Source organism: Astyanax mexicanus, chromosome 22 (genome assembly GCF_023375975.1).
Source record: "Astyanax mexicanus isolate ESR-SI-001 chromosome 22, AstMex3_surface, whole genome shotgun sequence".
In the NCBI taxonomy this organism is placed as follows: domain Eukaryota; kingdom Metazoa; phylum Chordata; class Actinopteri; order Characiformes; family Acestrorhamphidae; genus Astyanax; species Astyanax mexicanus.
The window spans coordinates 17,817,497-17,839,514 of NC_064429.1; the positions used below are offsets into that span (position 1 = coordinate 17,817,497).

At 38.6% G+C, this 22,018-nt stretch overlaps 1 protein-coding gene across 2 annotated transcripts in view; it reads right to left on the minus strand.

Moving 5' to 3' along the window:
- gc (GC vitamin D binding protein) overlaps positions 1–20,623 on the minus strand; it is a 95,739-nt gene extending 75,116 nt beyond the window's left edge. Inside the window, exons 1-3 of one of the 2 annotated variants that reach the window (XM_022664865.2) lie at positions 20,410–20,623; positions 19,241–19,310; positions 15,988–16,120 (exon numbers count right to left, since the gene is read on the minus strand). In XM_022664865.2, the coding sequence (XP_022520586.2) occupies positions 15,988–16,120; positions 19,241–19,310; positions 20,410–20,479 (273 nt within the window). In that variant the 5' untranslated portion in view covers positions 20,480–20,623. The remainder of the gene's footprint in view (positions 1–15,987; positions 16,121–19,240; positions 19,311–20,409) is intronic. The other variant, XM_007257701.4, reaches the window with a different exon arrangement.
- Between the last annotated feature and the right edge of the window lie 1,395 nt (positions 20,624–22,018).

Consider the following 22,018-nt stretch of genomic DNA (forward strand, 5'->3'; position numbering starts at 1 on the left):
AATCAACAGAAAGAACAAGTGTGAACAAGCAGATCAGTTTCCTTTGCTGAGAGATAGTGGACACATCCAGGTAGCTGCACTGTTAAAATAGCAATGTGCCAAAGTCAGAGCACATCTGGCTCTTAAAAGGAAGGTCTGTGAGGCAAGAGACACATTGAGTGGTTTATTGAATGTTACGCACAAAACACACCCATAATTTATTAAGAGAATTAGTGCAGGCCTTTGTGTGTTTCGAGCTGCGCAAAGTGTACTTTTCCCATGGTTTTGATAGCAAAGACACATTGACATGCCCTAAATCAAGCTATGCAGTGCACGGTTGATGGCTCGCTTATAGATTGCTAATATTGGGCCTTATATGTAATGATAAAATCATTAATTGTTTCTGGTTTTATTTATCTTCCTTTCAAATAGCATTACAATCCAACACTTCCATTAGATATTTATATCCAACCAGATGTCTTCCTGTTTGGATTTTTAGTCGTGGAGGGAGTGTTGCTGAGTATAAAAATAAGTAGACCTTTGAACTGAGGCATTCTGCCATGCCAGATTTCTCAGCTTGCCGTGTGGGCGTGTCTCTGATGTTTTGAATGCAAATGAAGCAACAAAGCAGAGTCTTCTAGCAGGCATTCCTAGTTTTAAGGTATTTATTTTATCCTGTCTCATTTTTATCTTACTTGTGCTGTCATTAATTAATCAAAATTCCTTGCATTTAACCACATTGATCATTAAAGTATTTTAAATGTACAATTTAATTAAATTACAGCTGAAGAGCAAATAAATAAATGGATAGCTAGTATCGACTTTAAAGCTAACAGTAATGAACATCAGTCAGTGCCAGATGTTGTAAATACTGTATATCTCTTACAACACTGGACCAATTTATTATAGCTTCACCTTTATTAGCTTAAAAAATCCAAATACTTACAGAAGATGCTTACACACGCCAGAAGACATTTCCAGGACATTTTAGGCTACCTGAATTTGGCAAATAAAAGATCTTTTTTATATTAATAGCTAAAATATGTAGCTTTGTAATAATAAGATATACCATTCTAGCTTAAAAAAATAAGATGCAAATATTAACAGTATTTATATATATATATATATATATATATTTTTTTTTTTTTTTTTTTTTTTTTTTGATTAACAGTTTACTTAGTAAAGTGCAAAAAATTTGGATGTCCTTTATTGTTTAGTTTAGTACCTTTTAATAAGAATTACCATCGGGCTTTTATTATGAAGATCAAAATGATGATAATGGCATTTTAACAGCTATAAATTATATATAAATTAATATATTTCCAAGCTGAATTAATGGCTGGTGTTTGGTAACAGATGAATGGCACTGTGCTGGTTAGATTAGTAGATTCTGTGAATTAATATGACATGTGGATTATGGTAAAAGTTCACTCCAGTCTTTAGTTATTGACCTCAGATCACACTAGAATGCAGCTGATGGTACAGTTGATGTACTGTGAAATTTTGCATGAACTCCACAATTTTGCAAGCTCAACAACTGTTAATTAGCTGCTGAGATTAGAGTGAATACTTAATAAATGGTGTCACCTAAATCAGCATCAGAAATAATTTCATCCTTCACATTCTGATATCTCACTATCTTTTAGCCTGCAGCTAATTATATAAAAAAAAAATAATAATAATGTTCTGTATAATTCTGCCAGTGTCTTAGACTTTCAAGTAAGGAAGACCAGGAAAATCAGTTCAGGAAAAAAAAAATCTGCTGCCAACATGAGATTCTCAATCAATAGCCCAATTGCAGTAGATTGCTTCACCCATGTTGGCTACCAGCTTCCTCGGAAGATAAATAAACGCAGTCGCAACACATGGCAGCTAATTCCATGCCCTGAAAAAAAACCCCGACTGTGATCCTTATTTTAGGTCATAGGTACTCTTAGTTGAGAATATTTACAGTAATTCTGCTTTACTGTTTAATAGTTAGGAGAAAGCAGAGCACAATTCTCTGTAGAATCAACAATTCTCATCTAAAATGTTCTTTCTGTAATTCTTCCCATATAAGGCTCTAGACCAGGGGTGTCCAAACTATGGCCCGCGGGCAGCTCCAAAAAAGGAAACGGGCTGCAAATTTTAGAGATTTTAGAGAGGGTATTTTAGAGATAGAATCAAAGTTGGCCCGCTGTTAAGCAAGTTTTTATAATGTGAGATTCAAAGTTTAAAGGGCCAAAGAGTCAAAAAGCGGCGAGTGTGAAGTTGTAGCGCAGAAAAAACGGGCCAAAGAGTCTAAAAGCGGAGAGAGTGTTCACTTGTAGCACAAAAAAACGGGCCAAAGAGTCTAAAAGTGGAGAGGGTGCGCAGTTGTAGCGCAGAAAAACGGGCCAAAGAGTCTGAAAGCAGAGAGGGTGCGCAGTTGTAGCGCAGAAAAACGGGCCAAAGAGTCTAAAAGCGAAGAAAAACGGGCCAAAGAGTCTAAAAGCGGAGAGGGTGTTCAGTTGTAGTGCGGAAACACGGGCCAAAGAGTCTAAAAGACTCAAACCTACTATCTGGGCTCTGAGTAGTACAGAATACTAAGGCGATGCCACTATGATTTGAAACCTGGGTCATGCTTCTTGCCATCAGCAGCCAGAGTCTGAGAGAGGACAATTGGCCTTGCTTTCTCTGGGTAAGTAGATGATGGTTTCTCATCTTGTCACTACTATGGTGATGCTGTTCAACACAAGTGTCTGTTAGATGATGTATTAGAGCTGGGTCCATATGGCTGACTGAAGGCATCTACTAATCTTGTTGGGGGCTTTAGTAGTTATAGAGGCAGTTTAATGAGTGAAAAAAAAGAAAATTAGGTCATATTTTACTTGCCTAACACTTCACAATAGCAAAGATTTTGCCTACATCAAACACATAAGCAAAACTACTTTGCAGGAAAGCAAAACCAGTGAGTGTAACTTTGACTGCTTCCTGTACATAATTTCCTTGGAACAAATAAGCATTTTAGGTAATGACACATCCATAAGAAGATGTGTTCCAGACCAAATGTTTATTTGCAGTAAAGCTGATGCAAACACATCCTGTCTCAAAATCAAAGCGAGGTTTTAATATCAGTGCAAGATGTTCTGCACCATTTGCATAATGTTGCATCAACATTACAGCACGGCTGGTCTAGACAGCGCAAGACTGCCGCACCCCAACTGATGATCTATTCACAGCAGTTTTGCCAACTCTCAAATTATGTGTATACACATCAAATGTAATCAAGGTAGGGGATTCAAAGAGCAGATGTGCGAGATATAATAGCTTCCATCAGAGGTTTTGTATTGTGGTGCAGACATGCCAGATGGTAATGGAATGCACAAGTCATTAAGAAAGCAATCAGAGGTGAGAGAACTCTGGTGTGACAGAAAGCGACAGCCAAACATCTACATTCCCATTTCACTCACACCTTTTTTGTGCCCCCTTTGCCCCCCAAAGGAGGCTGACGAGCATGTTTTGGTGTGTTATAAAAAAAAAAAAAACATCTCAATTTGTCTCCCATTTTATTCATGGAAATAACTACCTTTGTTAAAGCTGGTTTATTGGGGTCATATCCTCATTACCTTAACCCTTTTATGTCCTCAACAAGGAAGAAAACAATTATATATTAGATACATCTTGTGTGACCTATTTTTGGCCTGGCAGTGAATGTAAACAGGCCTGGAAAAAATAAGGGACCACGTTAGTTTCTCTATCTGATTTTGCTGTTCATAGGTATATGTTTGAGTAAAATGAACTTTGTGTTGTTTTATTCTATAAACTACAGACATTTCTCCCAAATTCCAAATAGAAATATTGTCATTTAGAGCATTTATTTGCAGAAAATGAGAAATGGCTGAAATAACAAAAAAGATGCGTTCAGAAATCAATATTTGGTTGAATGTACATCTTGGCATGTTCTTCTCCACCAGTCTTACACACTGCTTTTGGATAACTTTATGCCACTCCTGGTGCACGAATTCAAGCAGTTCAGTTTGGTTTGATGGCTTGTGATCATCTATCTTCCTCTTTATTATATTCCAGAGGTTTTCAATTTGGTAAAATTAAAGAAATACATTGTTGGTCTCTTATGGTCTCTTATGTTATATATATTTATATATATATATATATATATATATATATATACACTCTTTAAGGCATATTTGAATAACCGCTGGCACGTGTGACCTTCTCCTAATAGTCTTTATAATTTAAGTGAATAAAGGTGCATCAAAATTGGTCTTGGTTCATGGAGGACAATCCATAAGATATTGAGGTATAAGATGTTCGGTTTGAAGCCCTTAAAACACTTGCACTTTTACATTTTATTTTTATTTCATTTATCGTTGAGAGATTTAAGCTGAAATTTAAGACCAGTAAAGCACTTTTTAAAACACATTTTTTCTAGAATTGTGCTTCAAATAAAGAACTTTATGCTGACCAGATTGTTAGTTAATCATTTACAAGTCAATATTACCTAGATGGAGAGCACTAAAAAAGTTAACCTGCAAAACTGCAGTGTTAAACGCAGTGCAGTTGAAAATTTTGGTGCACCTTACATTTGTGCTGGTGCACCTAAGAGAAGTAGTTAGGAACACTGGTTAGTCTAGAGCGCTGTATGGGAAGAATTACAGAAAGCACATTTTAGATGAGAATTGTTGATTCTACAGAGAATTGTGCTCTGCTTTCTCCTAATTATTAAACAGTAAAGCAGAATAACTGTAAATACTCTCAACTGAGAGTACTTATGACCTAAAATAAGGATCACAGTCTGTTTTTTTTTCAGGGCATGGAATTAGCTGCCATGTGTTTCGACTGCGTTTATTTATCTTCCGAGGAAGCTGGTAGCCAACGTGGGTGAAGCAATCTACTGCAATTGGGCTATTGATTGAGAATCTCATGTTGGCAGCAGGTTTTTTTTTCCTGAACTGATTTTCCTGGTCGTTCTTACTTGAAAGTCTAAGACACTGGCAGAATTATACAGAACATTATTTTTTATTTTATTTTTTTATCATTAGCTGCAGGCTAAAAGATAGTGAGGTATCAGAATGTGAAGGATGAAATTATTTCTGATGCTGATTTAGGTGACACCACTTATTAAGTATTCACTCTAATCTCAGCAGCTAATTAATAGTTGTTAAGCTTGCAAAATTGTGGAGTGCATGCAAAATTAGCCCTGCGCCATTTATAACCCGAGGGAAACGACACCCGTTCTTGACTATATAATTACTACTAACATCTGATGGTTGTTACGCCCTCCCTATGTTTTCCTGTGTTTTCCCCGTTTCCTAGTGTGTTTCTCTAGTACTTTTCCATCACGTGTGTCTAATTTGTAGCTCCGCCCCTCGTTACCTGTTTCCCCAGGTGTTCAGTGTTTCATGTTACTATAAATAGCCCTCCTCTGCCACCTTGTCCTCTGTCGGTCTTTGCACCTTCCTATGTCGTTTGTCTCGCCACGTTTGCTATTGTTTACTACGTCACGTTATTGCTCTTTCTATGTTCTTGTATTTACACGCTATTGTTTATTTCTAGTCACGTTTATTTCCTGTTTGTTTCTTAGTTTATTTTGTATATATTTACGTATTTATCCCTGTTTATATTCCCTAGCCCTGTTTATTTATCTGTTTAGTTTAGCCACTTATCTGTTTAGCTTAGCTCTTTGTTGGTTTTCCCTGTTTGTTTATGTTTATATATTTATTCGTTATTCCCCTGTTTGTTTATTTGTTTATTTGTTATTTATTAAAGTATTGTTCTTACCCGCTTATAAATCCGCCTCCCGTCTCATCCCAGCGTTACAATGGTCTGATGGGGAGCTCTTTATGTGTGTTTTTTACTTAGGGTCCTTAACCCTTAAAGGAAGACATTTGACATGTCTAGAGATTGAAAAAGATGGAAACAAAGTAAGGCAGCAGCAAGGAAGCTTTGAAATGTCATGGTGGAAGATTTTGTCTATAAATGAACAGTAAAGGCTATTTTTTTGCTGAAACAGTATATGTAGAAGGAAAATAATGGCCCAGTCTAGAGCTCATTGCAAGCTTGGTGAAGCACTTGCCAAAATGTGCTGAGAAGTTGCCCTTTTAAGTAAATAAAGTCTTTATGTTGCTTCTTTTTATGCTTTTCTGTAACATACTGGGCCCTATTGTAGTGACCTATGGTGCACTGGTGAATTGTGTATAACGCAGCTGCATTTAGAGCGTTTCGGTGTGTCTTTGGTATCTTATGGGTGCAAAAAAAATATGCCATGCGCATCTCGAAACGCACAAAATGCATATACCAATCAGTGTGTCAGTTGTCATTCCCCTTAAGAGCCAGATGTGTACAAAAAACAGTACTGCCAGCATTGCTGCAGAGCTTGAAGAAGTGGGAGGTAAGCCGTCTCTGACTCCATAGCACTATTCTAGAAGGAGGCCTCTTCTGAAGCTGATGCACAAGAAAGCCTGCAAACGGATTGCTAAAGACACCCATTACAAAAGCATGGATTAAGGATTACTGGAACAATGTCCTGTGGTCTGGCTCAGATGATGTCCATCATGTGTGGTAATGAGTAGCAAGACAGCTGTCCCTTGCTTACAGTTACGCATGGTGGTGGTAGCATCATGATGTTGGGCTGTTTCAATTGGCTTCCTGGCACTGGGAGAGCTGAATTCCAACATGTATTGTGTCATTCTAAAGCAGAGCATGATCCATTACCTCCAGGAACTGGGCCACAAAGATAAAGGTGATGGACTGGCCAAGCATGTCTCTAGATCTAAATATAATAGAGCATCTGTGGGGCATCCTCAAATGGAAGGTGGAGGAGCACAAGGTATCTAACATCCACCACCAGCTCTTTGATGAAGCAGTAGAAGAGGATTCCAGTGGCAACCTGTGATGCACTAGTGAACTCCATGCCTAAATAGTGAACGCCATACCCTGGAGAGTTAAGGCAGTGCTGAAAATAATGGTGGCCACACCAAATATTGACACTTTTGGCACAGTTTAGCCATTTCTTTTATGTCTTTATATTTTCTTTAGGAATAAAGACTGATTCCAGATCTGCCATGTTTATGTGCTCCTGGGTTTCTTTTAAATATGAATACAGACTGAGCATTTTTTGTGATGACCCCAGAGCAGCCACCTGCTTTGCAGTAACTGCAGTGAAGTCAAGGGTTAATCCACTCTTTACACAGCTGTGCTCTCACACTCAAGGACTTTGATATGCTGTTAGATATGCTGGAGTTCTGTATAATCATAAAAGTAGTATTTTAGGGTATACTCACACTGGGCACCCTTTACCAATCCAGGACCAGGTCTACTTACATCATCACAACAAAACTTTTGTTTTAAAGAAAAGCACAATGGAATTTAAAAGTGTTTATGCTTTTACTAATGTTGGCATCCTTATGGGCATGTGAATACATGCACAATAACAGATTTGTTGATGATGCAACCCAGCGATTTTCCGCTCAATGTGCTGTCAGCACCTGCACTCACTCCACAGAGGTGAGCTTACTACAGTCCTCTAACAATGTGGTTTTATTAGGCATTATATATTATTATACTGCCAATACTGATATCAGTATCATGCCAGATACTCCAGTACCTAGTGCACATTGCTGGGCTAAGAAACAAACAACTTCATCAAGTCCAAATCATATATTGTGTTAAACTGTAACCCAAAAAAAACCCAAAAAAACAAATAAAAACACTATAATTATTCTCACACAGCGTATTTATTTAACCCTCTAAACAGGCCAGTATTTTTGTCAACTGTCTGCCTGATATTACAACAATAAATCTTGAGGATTTCTATTCAAGCATTACATAAACAACGTTCATGTTTGATAAGGAACGTTACTGAAAAGCATAATTGTAATTATATAAGTTAATTAAATTATATAAGTGGTGCCAATCACTTAAAAATGAATTAATATCATGATTCTTTTTTTAATGCTGCTAGTTTCCTGTATTTTTTCATTTTCTCTTCAATTTACATGGCCAATTATCCAACCCACTCATTAGGTCTTCCCCTATTACTAGTGATGCCCCAACACACCAGAAGGGTGAGGCCTCCTCCAATACATGTGAAGTCAGCCACCGCCTCTTTTCAAGCTGCTGTTGATGCAGCATTGCTGAGTAGCCTCACAGTGCGCTCAGAGGAAAGTGCAGCGACTTGCTTCCGATACATCAGTTCACAGACGCCTTATGCTGATCGACATCACCCTTTGGACTGAAGTGGGGGGAGAGCGCCATCTACCCACCCAAAAAGAGAGCAAGGCCAAATGTGCACTCTTAGGGCTCCGGTAGCTGATGGCAAGCTACATGAACAGGATTCGGACTAGAACTTTTTTACTGTATTATAATATCTCAGGCGAGAGAGGGAGGGTGCCTGAGATATTAGCAAGGTGGTGGTGTTATCCACTGCACCACACCAACCACTACTTAAGTACTTTAGTATAGTAGTGAAGTAGTTCTACTTGGTTACTATACTGTACAGCTCTGTTAATGGACTGGTTTTATTTTTATTTAGTTTTATTTCCTACAGTGGTCACTGTGCCTCAAAAGTTAAAGGTGATTATTAAAACAGAACTGATCTTCAGTCAGTGTCTGAGTCTATCTAAACTACAACAACAAGTTTAGCATGTTTGTATATGTTGTTTATTTGGAAAGCATTAATCATTTCCAAATTGACTGCCAAATTGCATGTATTTAATATAAACATTTTTCAGGGAGTGCGCCTGGGGGTGTTGAATGACACCCCCCTGCTACCACACCTGACAATTACTAATTATGGCTAATTGCAAATATGTCTCAAAACTACACTGATGTGATAGCAGGCCCATTTGCATTCAAGTTCAATATTAAAAACATAGATCTTAAAAACAGAGTTTAAAAGTTTAAAGAAAAGATTTGCATACATTACAGACGTTTGACCAAACTAAGAACATAGGCATAGATATCTGTGTATAGGATCAGGCCAGACAAAATATACTGTTGTCAGACAAGACCTACAGTGGCTTGCAAAATTATTCATACCCCATGAACTTTATTATTTTGTCACCTTACAAATACAAACTTTTTAGTATAGGTTTTAAGTGATAGACCAACACAAAGTAGCACATAATTGTGAAGTGAAGTGAAAATTACACATGGTTTTCCACATTTTAATCAAACAAAATTCTAAAAAATGTGACATGCAAAAGTATTCAGCCTTCCTATATCGATACTTAGCAGAGCCACCTTTCACTGCAATTACAACAGCAACAACTTTTGGTCTTTTCCAACTGTGTGCATCTGGAGACTGAGATTCCTTCCTCATCTCTTTGATTTCACTGTAGCTCTGGCTGTATGTTTAGGGTCATTGTCTTGCTGGAAGGTGAATCTCCTTCCAAGTCTCAAGTCCCAAGACTCCTCCAACAGGTTTTATTTCAGGAAGAGTTGCTCTGTATTTAGCTCCATCCATCTTTCCATCAACTCTGACCAACTTCCCTGTCTCTGCTGAAGAAAAGCATCCTCACAGCATGATGCTGACACCACTATGTTTCACAATAGGGATGGTGTGTTCAGAATTGTGAGTTTCCACCACACAATGAGCTTTGCATTTAGGCCAAAAAGTTCAACTTTGGTCTCATCTGACCACACAGCACCTTCCTCCACAGGTTCACTGTGTTTTTACATGGCTTGTGGCTACAAACAGCAAACACTTCTTACATCTTCTTACATCTTTCGTTCAATAATGATTTCTTCTGCCACCTTTCTAAAATGGATAGATTTGTGCACTCCATTACTCCATGACCAGTTCTCCAGTAGACAGATTCTCCTACCTGAGCTGTGGATTTCTGCAGCTCCTCCAGAGTGACCATGGGCTTTTTGGCTGCTTCTCTGATCAGTGCTCTCCTTGCTGGATCAGTCAATTTGGGTGGACCATGGCCATATATTGGTAGATTTGCAGTTGTTGAATACTTTTTCGTTCATTTTCGAGTGATGGATTGAACAGTGCTCCTTGGGATGTTCAAAGCTTGGAATATGTTTTTATAACTTAATGCTGATTAAACGTCTTCTCCACAACTTTATCTCTGACCTGTCTGGTGTGTTCCTTGGTCTTCATGATGCTGTTTATTCACTAGTGTTCTCTAACAAACCAATGAGGCCTTCACATAACACACCACTGGTGTTTATTTGAGTTTATTTGATAAAGATTTTGTAAACCATGTATAATTTTTGTTCCAATTATGTGCTACTTTATGTTGTTGTCACTTAAAAACTCAATAAAATACATTTAAATTCAATGGGGTATGAATACGTTTGCAAGCCACTGTAAATGGCTCAACATTAAATTATATGTTATTTTAGAAACATGGTTCTTTTTGGAAAAGCGGTTCTTCTGTGGCATCACTTAAAGAACCCATTGTAGAACTTTTTAATTTTTAAAGACTGTGTAGTAAATAGCCAAACAAACAGCCCTCAGTTGTACTTGCTTTATGACACGAATTCCTGGTAAATATGTACACTGTCATGGCCAAAACTAAAAACTAAAATGCATCTGAACCTTACTTTAACTGATTAGAAACATCATCTTCCCTACTATCTTAAAACTCTACTAAAACAGAGGTTGCCACGATCAGGAAGTGAAAAAGGAGGAATCAGTTGAGCGTATTTGATATTTAATCAATTCTCTGTGTGCACTGCAGTGACTAACAGGCCCTGCTGATCTCTGCAAGAAGATGAATGAGCATCGCTGGGCTGCTTCATTTCATGCTGACATGCAGTATCAAAAAAATAAATAAAATATCCAATGTGCAGGAACTAGCATCATCCCCCTCTGTTACTTCCACTGGCACACGGGTTGCCACACCTCGCAAATAGCTGCCTATAATGGGTGTTAGACCATGTAGTGCCACTGCTCCTTAACTCTGAACCACACACCCACGTGGACAAAATTTGTTGGTACAGTTACAGGAATCGTTTGATTGCAGTGATCGTCTCAAAATGTTGTGTAACAAAATATTAAGAAAAGGGTACGATAATTTCTGTCCAGGCCTGTTTCATGACTTTTTTTTTTAAATAACTCTGTTGAAGCATGGTTAAAAAAACAATGTCAGATTTTTATTTGTTCATTTTCACAGCATTTTTATTTATTATTATTTATTGTATTTCTGTGACCATTGTGGGTTTTTCTTGCAATTAATCAAGCACTAATCAAGGGGTAAGAAAGATTTTGTCCATGTGTGTATACAGAGGCTTGCAAAACTATTAATTCCACTTGAACTACATTTTTTCACCTTAAAACCACAAACCTAAATGTATTTTATTGATTATTTATAATTGTAAAGTGAAATTATACATTATTTAATTTTTTTTATAAAGTAAAAAAAAAAATGTGATTTGCAAAAGTATTCAAATAAAATTCAGTGTAGTCAACTGCCTTCAGAAGTCACTGAATAAGTTAATAGAGTGCAGCTGTGTGTAATTTACTCTCAGTATAAGTACACCTGTTTTGTGAAGGCCTCAGTGTGTGTTAGAGAACATAGTGAACAAACAGCTTTATGAAGACCAAGGATCTCACCAGACAGATCAGAGATAAAGTTGAGGAGAAGAAGTTTAAAGCAGGGTTAGGTTATAAAAACATATTCCAAGCTTTAAGCATTCAGACCGGAGGAGATGCGACGGATGCAGTCCGGAGGAGATGTGGATCCAGACTGGAGGAGATGCGAATCCAGACCGAAGGAGGTGCGATTGATCCAGGCTGGAGGAGATGTGAATCCAGACCGGGAGAGTTTTGGATCCAGGCCTGAGGAGATGCAGATCCAGACCGGAGAAGATGTGACGGATCCAGACCGGAGGAGATGCGACGGATCCAGACCGGAGGAGATGCGACGGATCCAGGCCGGAGGAGATGTGATGGATCCAGGTCGGAGGAGATGCGACGGATGCAGGCCGGAGGAGATGTGATGGATCCAGGTCGGAGGAGATGCGACGGATGCAGGCCGGAGGAGATGTGATGGATCCAGGTCGGAGGAGATGCGACGGATCCAGGCCGGAGGAGATGTGACGGATCCAGGCCGGAGGAGATGTGGATCCAGACCGGAGGAGATGTGGATCCAGGTTGGAGGAGATGTGATGGATTCAGGTCGGAGGAGATGCGACGGATCCAGGCCGGAGGAGATGCGACGGATCCAGGCCGGAGGAGATGTGACGGATCCAGGCCGGAGGAGATGTGGATCCAGACCGGAGGAGATGTGGATCCAGGTTGGAGGAGATGTGATGGATTCAGGTCGGAGGAGATGTGACGGATCCAGGCCGGAGGAGATGTGGATCCAGACCGGAGGAGATGTGGATCCAGGTTGGAGGAGATGTGATAGATTCAGGTCGGAGGAGATGCGACGGATCCAGGCCGGAGGAGAGGCGGATCCAGGTTGGAGGAGATGCGATGGATCCAAGCCTTTTCTTCAGCAGGGATAGGGAATTTGGTCAGAGATGATGGAATGATGATGGACAAGCCTGAAAAAAACCTGTTGGAGGCTGTAAAAGACTTTAAACATACAGCCAGAGCTACAGCTGTCATCTAAGCAAAAGGTGCCTACTCTGAAGAATGTACAATATAAAACATTCTGGTTTGTTTTACACTTTTTTTGTTTCTAAATAGTTCCATATTATTTTCTTCATAGTTTACTATAAATAATTAGATACATTTGACTGACTGACCACACATACTGAACACTCAAGAAACACACACTAATAGTGTTTATAGTTTATTCCACCAGAGAGTATTTGAGGGCTTGAAAAAGCTGTTAATTAGATGTGTGTGTGTGTGTGTGTGTGTAGAGTTTGCATGCAGCGTTTGCATTTTCCAGAAGTATAAGACATTTGGCAGCTTTTTTTCCTGTACTGCTTCTTTGCTCCACCCAACGGGATCCCAATTACCAGCAGCACCCTACTGAGCAGCGGTGCCCCTCAAGGCTCTGTGCTCAATCCACTGCTGTTTACTCTGTTGACTCATGACTCTGCTGCAAAGGACAGCTCAAAACTCATCACCATGATCACTGATGACTCGACTGTGGTGAGTATCATCAGCAGAAACGACGAGTCAGCGTGCGGAGAGGAGCGGCAGAGACTGAAAGGTGACAAACTGCAGCTGAAAATGAAGGAATGGCTCTACTGTGGAAATCATTAAGAACAACACATTTGTCTGTGTTAACACTGAAGAAAACCTCGTCTGGTTCGTCAACACCATAGCATCTCATAACTAAGAGAGCCTAACAGTGGCCCTACTTTTAGTGGAGCTTTTTTCCCACCTCTCATCCTCACTATGTTCTACAGAGGCACTGTAGAGAGCATCCTCATCAGCTGTCTGCTGGGACAGTAGTGCAGTAGGAATTGCCTTATTATTTCACATAAAAGAGAAGATCATTTGGCGTCTCTCTTCCTTCAAACACGGACATCTACACCACACGCTACATCTGCAAAGCCACCTGGCACCTGACTATCTGGTGCGAAAAGTGGACTGGAGCATAAAAGCCATGACTGCCGGACTCTGCACCAGTTTCTTCCTCCAGGTTATTAGACTACTCAACACACAGGGACTGAACTGTAACCTGGGGTGTGCCGATCTGACCAAATACTGACCAAAATTTAAATATCAACAGTCGTAAAGAAACTAAATGTAATCTGATATGAGCCTTCACTATCATGTAAATACCTAACTCTAGCATGCAAGCCTACATGTGTTTAAGCTTACATACCAGTGACATGTGTTCAACAGGCCTGACCTCAATCCATCTGGAAAATGGTTGCAAAGTCATTTCTAAGGCTTTGGGATTCCAGCAGACCAAAGTAAAAGCTATTGTTCACAAGTGAAGAAAACATAGAACACAGGTGACCAGCCTAACTACATTACTCCAAAAGGACATGGACATCTCATCCAGGAGGTCACAAAAGAAGCCAGAACAACATTTAAAGAACTGCAGGTCTCCCCAAGAATGGATCAAGGATAGTCTGAGCAAAGAAAATTTAAAATATTAGCTAAATTGCTAAATTAATTGGCGTCTCTGCGCGAAATTGAACATAATCATTTTGAAACAAATTCAGAAACATTAAGTAAGAGCCTGAATCGCATATTTGCAATTTGCTTGCCTGGCAATTTGTAGGTTCCTACAAAGTCAATGAGCCATTCCATTTTAATAAGGGGCTCAAAAGCATGTCTAGGCCCTGGGGTCAAAGTCCCTAATAGTGAGAGGATCCTTAAAATGGAGGGCCCTCTGAAATAAAAATGTATTGTATCATAAATGTTGATAGGCATCACAATTTTTTTGGGCCAGGGGCCCCCTGACCTCAAGGGCCCCTGGGCGCTGGCCCCACTGGCCCGGTCAGTAATCCAGCCATGGGTCTCACTTACCTCAGTTAAGGTCAGTGTTCATTATTCAATAATAAGCAAGAAACTAACAAGGCAAAGAAAACTAAACACTGCTGACCAAAAAAAAACACAAAAGCCCATCTCACATTTGCCAACAAACATCTTGATGATCTCCAGGAAAGAACATTGTACTGAATGTAAAACATGGTGGTGGTAGTGTGATGGTCTGGGGCTGCTTTGCTGCTTTAGAACATGGACAACTAGCTGTACTAGATGGAACCATGAATTCTGCTCTCTGCCTGAAAATCCTGATGTAGAATATCCAGCCATCCAGTCCTCATCTTTAGCTCAGGTGTACTTGGGTTCTGCAGCAGGACAATGACTCAAAACACACCAACAAGTCCACCTCTGATAGCTCAAAATAAAAAACAAATGAAGGTTTTAGAGTGGCCTAGTAAAAGTTTAATTGAGATCCTGTGGCAAGACCTTAAACAGGCAGTTCTCATGCTGGAAAACCAATATGGCTTATTTAAAACTATTCTGCAAAAAAGAGTGGAACAAAAATCCTCCACCGAGATTTTAAATACTTAATTCCAGTTATCCCAAATGCTTGATTGCAGTTTTTGGAGCCAAGGGTAGCACAACCAAGTTATTCGGTTTAGGGAGCAAATATTTTTCACACAGGGCCATGTTGGATTGGAGAGATTTTTTCTAAGGTCTCATTTTATCGTTTTTTAAATCAGTCGTGGTCTCTAATATGAAGGAATGCCATGAGAGCCGCATTTTGTGAAAAAAAAGTGCTGTTGTTTCTATTTAGCCCTACTTTAGTCACTGTTTGACGTAGATTCTCTGATCAACTTGTATTTCTGAGGATTTTCTTTTACTAATATGCAGCATGCATTTACAACTGAAAGAGACTTTCACAAAGAACAAGAAAAACCCTCCTGTTATGTTCCGGGTCAATTTGACCTGTTGTAAAGTTTGAAGATCCAGGAAAAATAGTTAAAATTATTTTTTTTCAGTATGAAACTTCTTCTGCTTGCCTTAATTAGTGTAATCAACATATAATATGAAAACGGTTCATCTCCAATATTTGCAATCACCCCCTGCAAAAACTAAACTAAAACAAAATTGCAACGTTATGTTTCAATGTTATGTAAAACTACTGTTTTATTTTGGTCTTTTAAAAGTAATTAAAAAAGTTGATGAAAAGTTTTATGAAAAACGAGTGAATTATCCTAATTGAAGCATTACCTGTTAGAGGTAAGGAAGTTAGCAAAAAAAAATTCACACTGTTTGTAAGGTTTTTTTTTAATAATTAACCATGCACTAGTTCAAAATGACCCTGGAACACCATTGCTTTTCCTGACAAATGAACATAATAGGTTAATAAATAATAAATAAAATCATAATTTACAAGCTGCTTTTTACATTTTCTCATGTTATGATACTACTGATACTAAAATGTGTTTTTTTTATCTGAAAAATGCAAGTATGATAAAAAAAAAAAGCAAAAACAGAAGAAATCTGTATGGGTTAAATACTTTTTCACAGTATTGTATATACACAGTATACATTTTTATATATTTGAATGTGGTGAAAGTCCTCTCTGCCCATCTTTTATTAGTACACAAAAACAAATGCACATATTGGATTCACAGCTCACAGCTTACCCCCTTGTCGTAGCAGTCTGGACTTGCGTTGTCTTGGCAGCATTCTTCTGCTAGTTTGGTCATTTCATCAGCCACACTGCTCACCTCCTCAAGCGTTCCGTTTGGAAACTTCTGGCTGTACAGCGCTATGACTCTGAAAGTTGGCAAACATACAAACCATTAGCATTTTTTCCATATGGTTTTCCATTGGGAAATATGCCTGGCAGTAAATGTATGCTGCATGTACGATAAACCCTCTCTATATCTCATGGAGGCATCTGTTTTTCTGTTAATAAACAAGTATCACTGGCTTTTTAATACATGTGCTGCTATAGCTGTTCTCCATCACTTTAGCTTCAGGGTTGTGAGCTGGTTTTCCCAGTTTAGCAGTTGTGTTTAGAGAAAATCACTAAACTGTGTTAAACATTAGCCCTCCAGGACCATCGTTAGTCTATAGGGAAATGTGCCGTGTTTTAACTAATCGGAATTAAATCTGTATACTGCTTGAGTTCATCGTTGGTGAACGTGTGACTAGATAAATGAGCTAGGGCTGGACAAAAATTCAATATCAAAATACAGCTCAAAAAATAAGGAGGCAATATTAAAATTACTATTACTAGGTATATGTATGAGTACAATTAACATTAATGTGTATTTCTATAAACTAACACAAATATTGACATTTAGAACATTTATTTGAAGATAGAAAATAACTATAAAAAAAGATGCTGTTCTTTCAGACCTGAAATAATACAAAGAAAAAACAGTTCATATTCAAAGAACTTACATTTCATATATCTATTTTTAGTGTTGATTGTGTTGTATGATTATACACTCAAGAATAAGTGGGCTGCATAAGCTTTTGTGTTGAGTTGTGTGGGCTGAGTGCTGGGAGGCTGGGAACCACCTGCTGTAGCAGATGTAGCACAAAAAAACTTTTCCAATGAATATGCAATCAGCATTTCAGCTTAAGTCATGGTAATACAGCGGCTAACTTCACTGTTTGAGTTCTGCTCCATCCTGTGTTTGAAAGAGCTTATTTCATGGGGGGAAAAAAACAACATCTGGGAGTTTGAAAGCATAGTACTTAAACCCCAACAGTCAGTGAGATTTGCTGTTCATAGAGTCGAGTCACTGTCTAAAACCCGGGCTGATAACACTCCTGGCACAGCAGAAACTTTTCTATCCCTCTATGCCAAATCATATTAGGCTGCTGGCTGGAGAGCTTCTCTGTGTGAAGTAAGGAGGAAATGATCAGTTTTCCTTCATCTGATGCGAGGAGCGAGAGATTGATATCTCTAGGGTTTTTCTCTCTGTTGTTTGGACATCAGGTCTTATCTGACTCTCCTTCAGGATATTAAATTGCCCTTTTAAAGAAAGTTTTAAAGCCTGGTGCTGGAAGACGCTTGCCTTTCACCTGTTCAGAATTAGCCAGCAAGGATGCTTAATCATTAAAAAAGTGTATATAATTTTATTTAAAGAAGATTTGATTGACATTTTAGGAAATGTTTTAAAATTTGTTAGATAAATGCATTATTTCCTCTATAAATCTTACCACCAGTTGATAAAGAAGAAGAAAAAATCTATACAAATATCTTTGTAGGGCTCAGAATGGAAATTTTCACACCTGAAAGTTCACACCAAGGGCTACCGTATTTTTTGCACTATAAGGCGCACTTAAAATCCTTTAATTTTACCAAAAAATCATCAGTGCACTTTATAATCCGGTGCACCTTATTTATGAATTTTACCAGTCAGGTTGTAAAGAGCAGTAAAGCCACTCAGGAGTTTCCTGAGTTTCCTTAGCCTGATAAGGCTAACCCCGGCTAGCACTGCTGGAGCAGTATTAGCATAAGACTTGTTTAAACAAGCTACGTGGAATGAACCCCTAGCTAATTTCTCCCTGGCTTACCAGAACACTTAGGGTTCCTCAGTGTAGCGCTGTAAGGCAGCATTAGTCGCTAAACGTGGCTAGCACTAGCGGTTAGCTGCTAATGCTAATGCTGAATTAGTGGAAATCTGGAAATTAGTGGAAATCTGGAAATCTAAGCTTACTGTAGATAAACTGAAGCGCTTTACTCTCCCAAATAAACAGTTTTCAGGAGAAAAATCTGTGTAGATTAACATCCGGCACTCGTTTGACTTGTCGGCGCGTCCGACAGAAAGACTAGCATGTTAGAATTTTTTGTATTTTATCTTCTAGTTTGACATTCTCCGCAACGTGCTTCCTGCCTCTGACCAATAGGAAGACGGAGCGTTCTAAGGCGCACAGAAGTAAACGCGGGAAAAGAAAGCGGGGCGGTGCTCCTGCAGTTCGCTGGACCAGAGAAACGGAAGAATAATCTAATAATCATCTAATAATCTACTTCATCCATGAAATATTCTGTTTACAGGCACTAAAAACTAGGTAGCTACATTACCATACCTTACGTTCTCTCTGGAGTACAAAAAGCATGTAATGTCCATTTGGGTCACCCAAAAAACGAGCCCACAGTCGCTTCCCAACTTTTTTTTTAGTTTCTTCAGCACAAGAGCGCTTCCATCACGCAAAGGGCTTCTGCAGCCGTGATTCTCAGATTCTATGCTTCTCTCCCGCGATGACCTACGAACTCACGCAAGGACGCGGACGATGATTGGTCGGTGACTAACGTGTAGTGTTGCCAGTCCCCCGAGAACGACGCAAAACGAAGATAACTGCTTAATCTGACATAGTGAACATCGTGAGGGACAAAAATGTAGTGTAGCTTGGCATTAGGCCCAAAACACACCCATAATTAATTAAAAGAAATGAATTCATGCCTTTTGCATGTTTTGAGCTGCGTAAGGCATACTTTTTTTAAAATAGGGCCCTGAGTCATTATATTTGTGGACCCAAAAAGGGTTAATGGCTATTCTAACTGTAAATAAAAAAAAACAATACAGAGTGTTTGTTTAAAGTGGTGTAAAGACACTATACTGAGTGCTGCTTTTACCCTCCAGCCCTCGTCATAGCTTGGTCAGCTTTATCATTATCAGTTCTATCTAGAGTAGATGTGACCTTTAAAGCCCTCTCTAGCCAGTTCAGCGTTTAAAAAAAAACTGTAAATAGTAATACTTTAATACTTATTTCTAGCACCTTTCACATTCACAAGGAAACAAAGAAATGAAGGGATCATAACCAGCCAACTAACTAATTAATTTACTAATAAAAACAGCTAGGGATAAGACTAATTGATGATAATGCGTGGGGTCTTTGTTGATGAAAAGCCTTTTAAATATGTATGTGCTTACGTACACCATTTTGAAGTTCTTGGCACCAACGTTGCGGAGTCCTCCACACACTTTCTCTTTTTCATAATTCTTGCCTGTGAAGATAGGACATCAGAAGCTGTTTGTCTCGAGAAAGGCTTTTCTCTGCAGGTTTGCTCTTTTAACTGTATTTTAAAATGAAAAGGCACTGTAGAGTTAGACACAGTTAGAGTCCTTTGTAATTTTCTTTTTTTTTGCCTGCCATAAAAGAACTGGAGTGTTTCCAGCTTTGAAACTGGAAGCACAAAGCACTTCTATAGGTCTTGTTGACTGAGTGTTTTAAATTGCTATTATATATATGGATGCACTTTCTCATTTTATATTTGTCTGTTTTTCCTACTTTGTAAATGAATACTGAAGTCATCCAGAGTTAAAGGTGCTCTTATCTGGGGTTCTGTTAACTTGTGGTTTCTGAAGCTGGTAACTCTGATGAACTTATCCTGTACAACAGAGGTATCTTTTTTGGGGTGGTCCTGATGAGAGCCAGTTTCATCAAAATGTTTTTGATGGTGGTCTTTGCGAGTGCATTTGAGGATACTTTCAACAGTCTTGAAAAATTTAGGATTGACTGACCTTCATTTCTTATTTTTTTCCTTTACTTAGTTGAGTAGTTTTTGTCATAATATGGATTAGAAAATTGCTCAAATAGAGCTATTCACTGCATACCTGTAACTCTACCTCTTCACAACTTTACAACTGATGCTCTCAAACACATTAAGAGACAAGAAATCCAAGTAATGAACTCTTGACGAGATCAGCACAGCTGTTAACTGAAAGCCAGAATTCCAGGTGACTCTACCTCATAAAGCTGACTGAGAAAATCCAGCAGAGAAATCTGTCATCTAAGTAAGAGGTGCTACTTTGAAGAATCTAAAATATAAAACAAATTTGACAGCTTTTTTGTTCAGTAAATAATTCCATATGCTTTTCTTCATAGTTGGATGACTTTAGTATTAATCTACAATGCAGAACATTTTCAAATAATGAAAAACAAAACACAGAATTTAAGATATGTTCAAACATTTGACAGGTACTGTATATAATATATAAAATGATTTAAATGTTCAAAGTGATAGATGTAAAATAGTTTTTTTCTGCTGTACATAAAACCTATTAAACCACCACATCAACATCATTTTTTATATATTTCCCTACCTGCGTCTGCTGTCAGATTTGGAATGATGATGATGGTAGCTATAAAAGCCGCAGTCCTCATTTTTAACATGTTCTTGTTTTAGGCAGAATCCAACAGTTTTCTTAACACATTCAATCAGATGAGTGTCTACAACTCTGTGTGCTGGGGAGGAAGGTACGTCTGTACTGTCAAAAATTAACTTGAGTAAAAGCAGACAGTTGAGCAACTAAAAACATAGCTCCAGACAGTTCATGCTGACATTGGCAGAGGTGGAACTACTGGTATTTTGGACTTTTGGGAAGGTGTTGAATAACACAGAGCATCACATCATGATTTGTGGACGAGTCCTTCTCTGCCCTGCCCACCCTCTCTCAGTCCTGACATTGTCAGTTTGCCTGCCATGAACTCTATTACACAGACTAAAGACTCTAACTCCCAGCATGCACCCACACAAGACCTTCCAGACATTGCTGATCATGTGACACTTCGGCGTTCTAACTCGCCAATCTTCTGATTACTCACAACTGGTCCTGTTAGTATAAACACTGGGGGTGTCACGATTTCGATATTTCATCGAAATCGATCGAAATTATATCATGGTCTCAAAGCAATAAGTACAAATTTGTACCATTTAACCAGCCAAAAGGTACATTCAGTATTCTGTCTCACTGTACTAATAAACAATATATATTTTAATTGCACATTTTTATTTGAAAGCCAGACAATTTTGGATCATCAAATTTTTGAGCCATATTCAGTTGATGATAATGTTTATAATCTTTACTGGCACAAAAACCATGGGTACAAAAAAGGACTTTCACTGAAAGGTACTTTTTTGTACCTCAATATAAGGTACAGCCCCAGCGACAAGCTTTGTACTCTTTTAAGTACAAATCTGTACTTACTTTTCTTAGAGTGTAAGCAATATAAAAGTAACATATTTTCTTGGAAAAAAAAATTATTCTTTGCGAAAGTGTGAGTGTGTGCGTCTAAACCATGGTTTACAGTAGCTGCATACGAAGAAGCTGCTCGCGCTTCTCATGCAGAGACTGAAAATGAGAAAGAAATTAGTTTTTCAGCTCAATAAACATAATTTAACCATGTCTAATCAACAGATATACACCAGAAACACAACAGCTTTCTATCTGTACAACAGTGTAACATTCTAAAAATACAGACCTTTCTCTAATTAACAATAAAATATATCTGTTTTTCAGGTTAAGTCAACTATGTGTATTCTCCCCACAATAAAGCATACTTAATATCCTCAAATGTTCCCAAAATCGTCAGTGCGACTTTTAATCCAGTGCACTTTATGTATAAATTTTACCAGTCAGGTTGTTAAAAAAAAAGCAGTAAAGTCACTCTGCTGAAGTACAGAGTTATACAGGAGTTTCTGTTTAGTTCTCCAGCACAGGAGCTGAAGTGGCATTAGCCGCTAATTGCTATTTCCCTGTTCAGATATATGTATTATTGGACTGTAGTCTGCATGTTTACCGTGTTAAACAACCTATGTGGGACAAAACGCTAGCTAGTATCGCCCTGGCTTAGTGGCACACTCAGGATTCCTCAGTGTAGCCATGTCGGGTGACATTAGCCGCTAACAGTTAGCTGCTAATGTTAATGCTC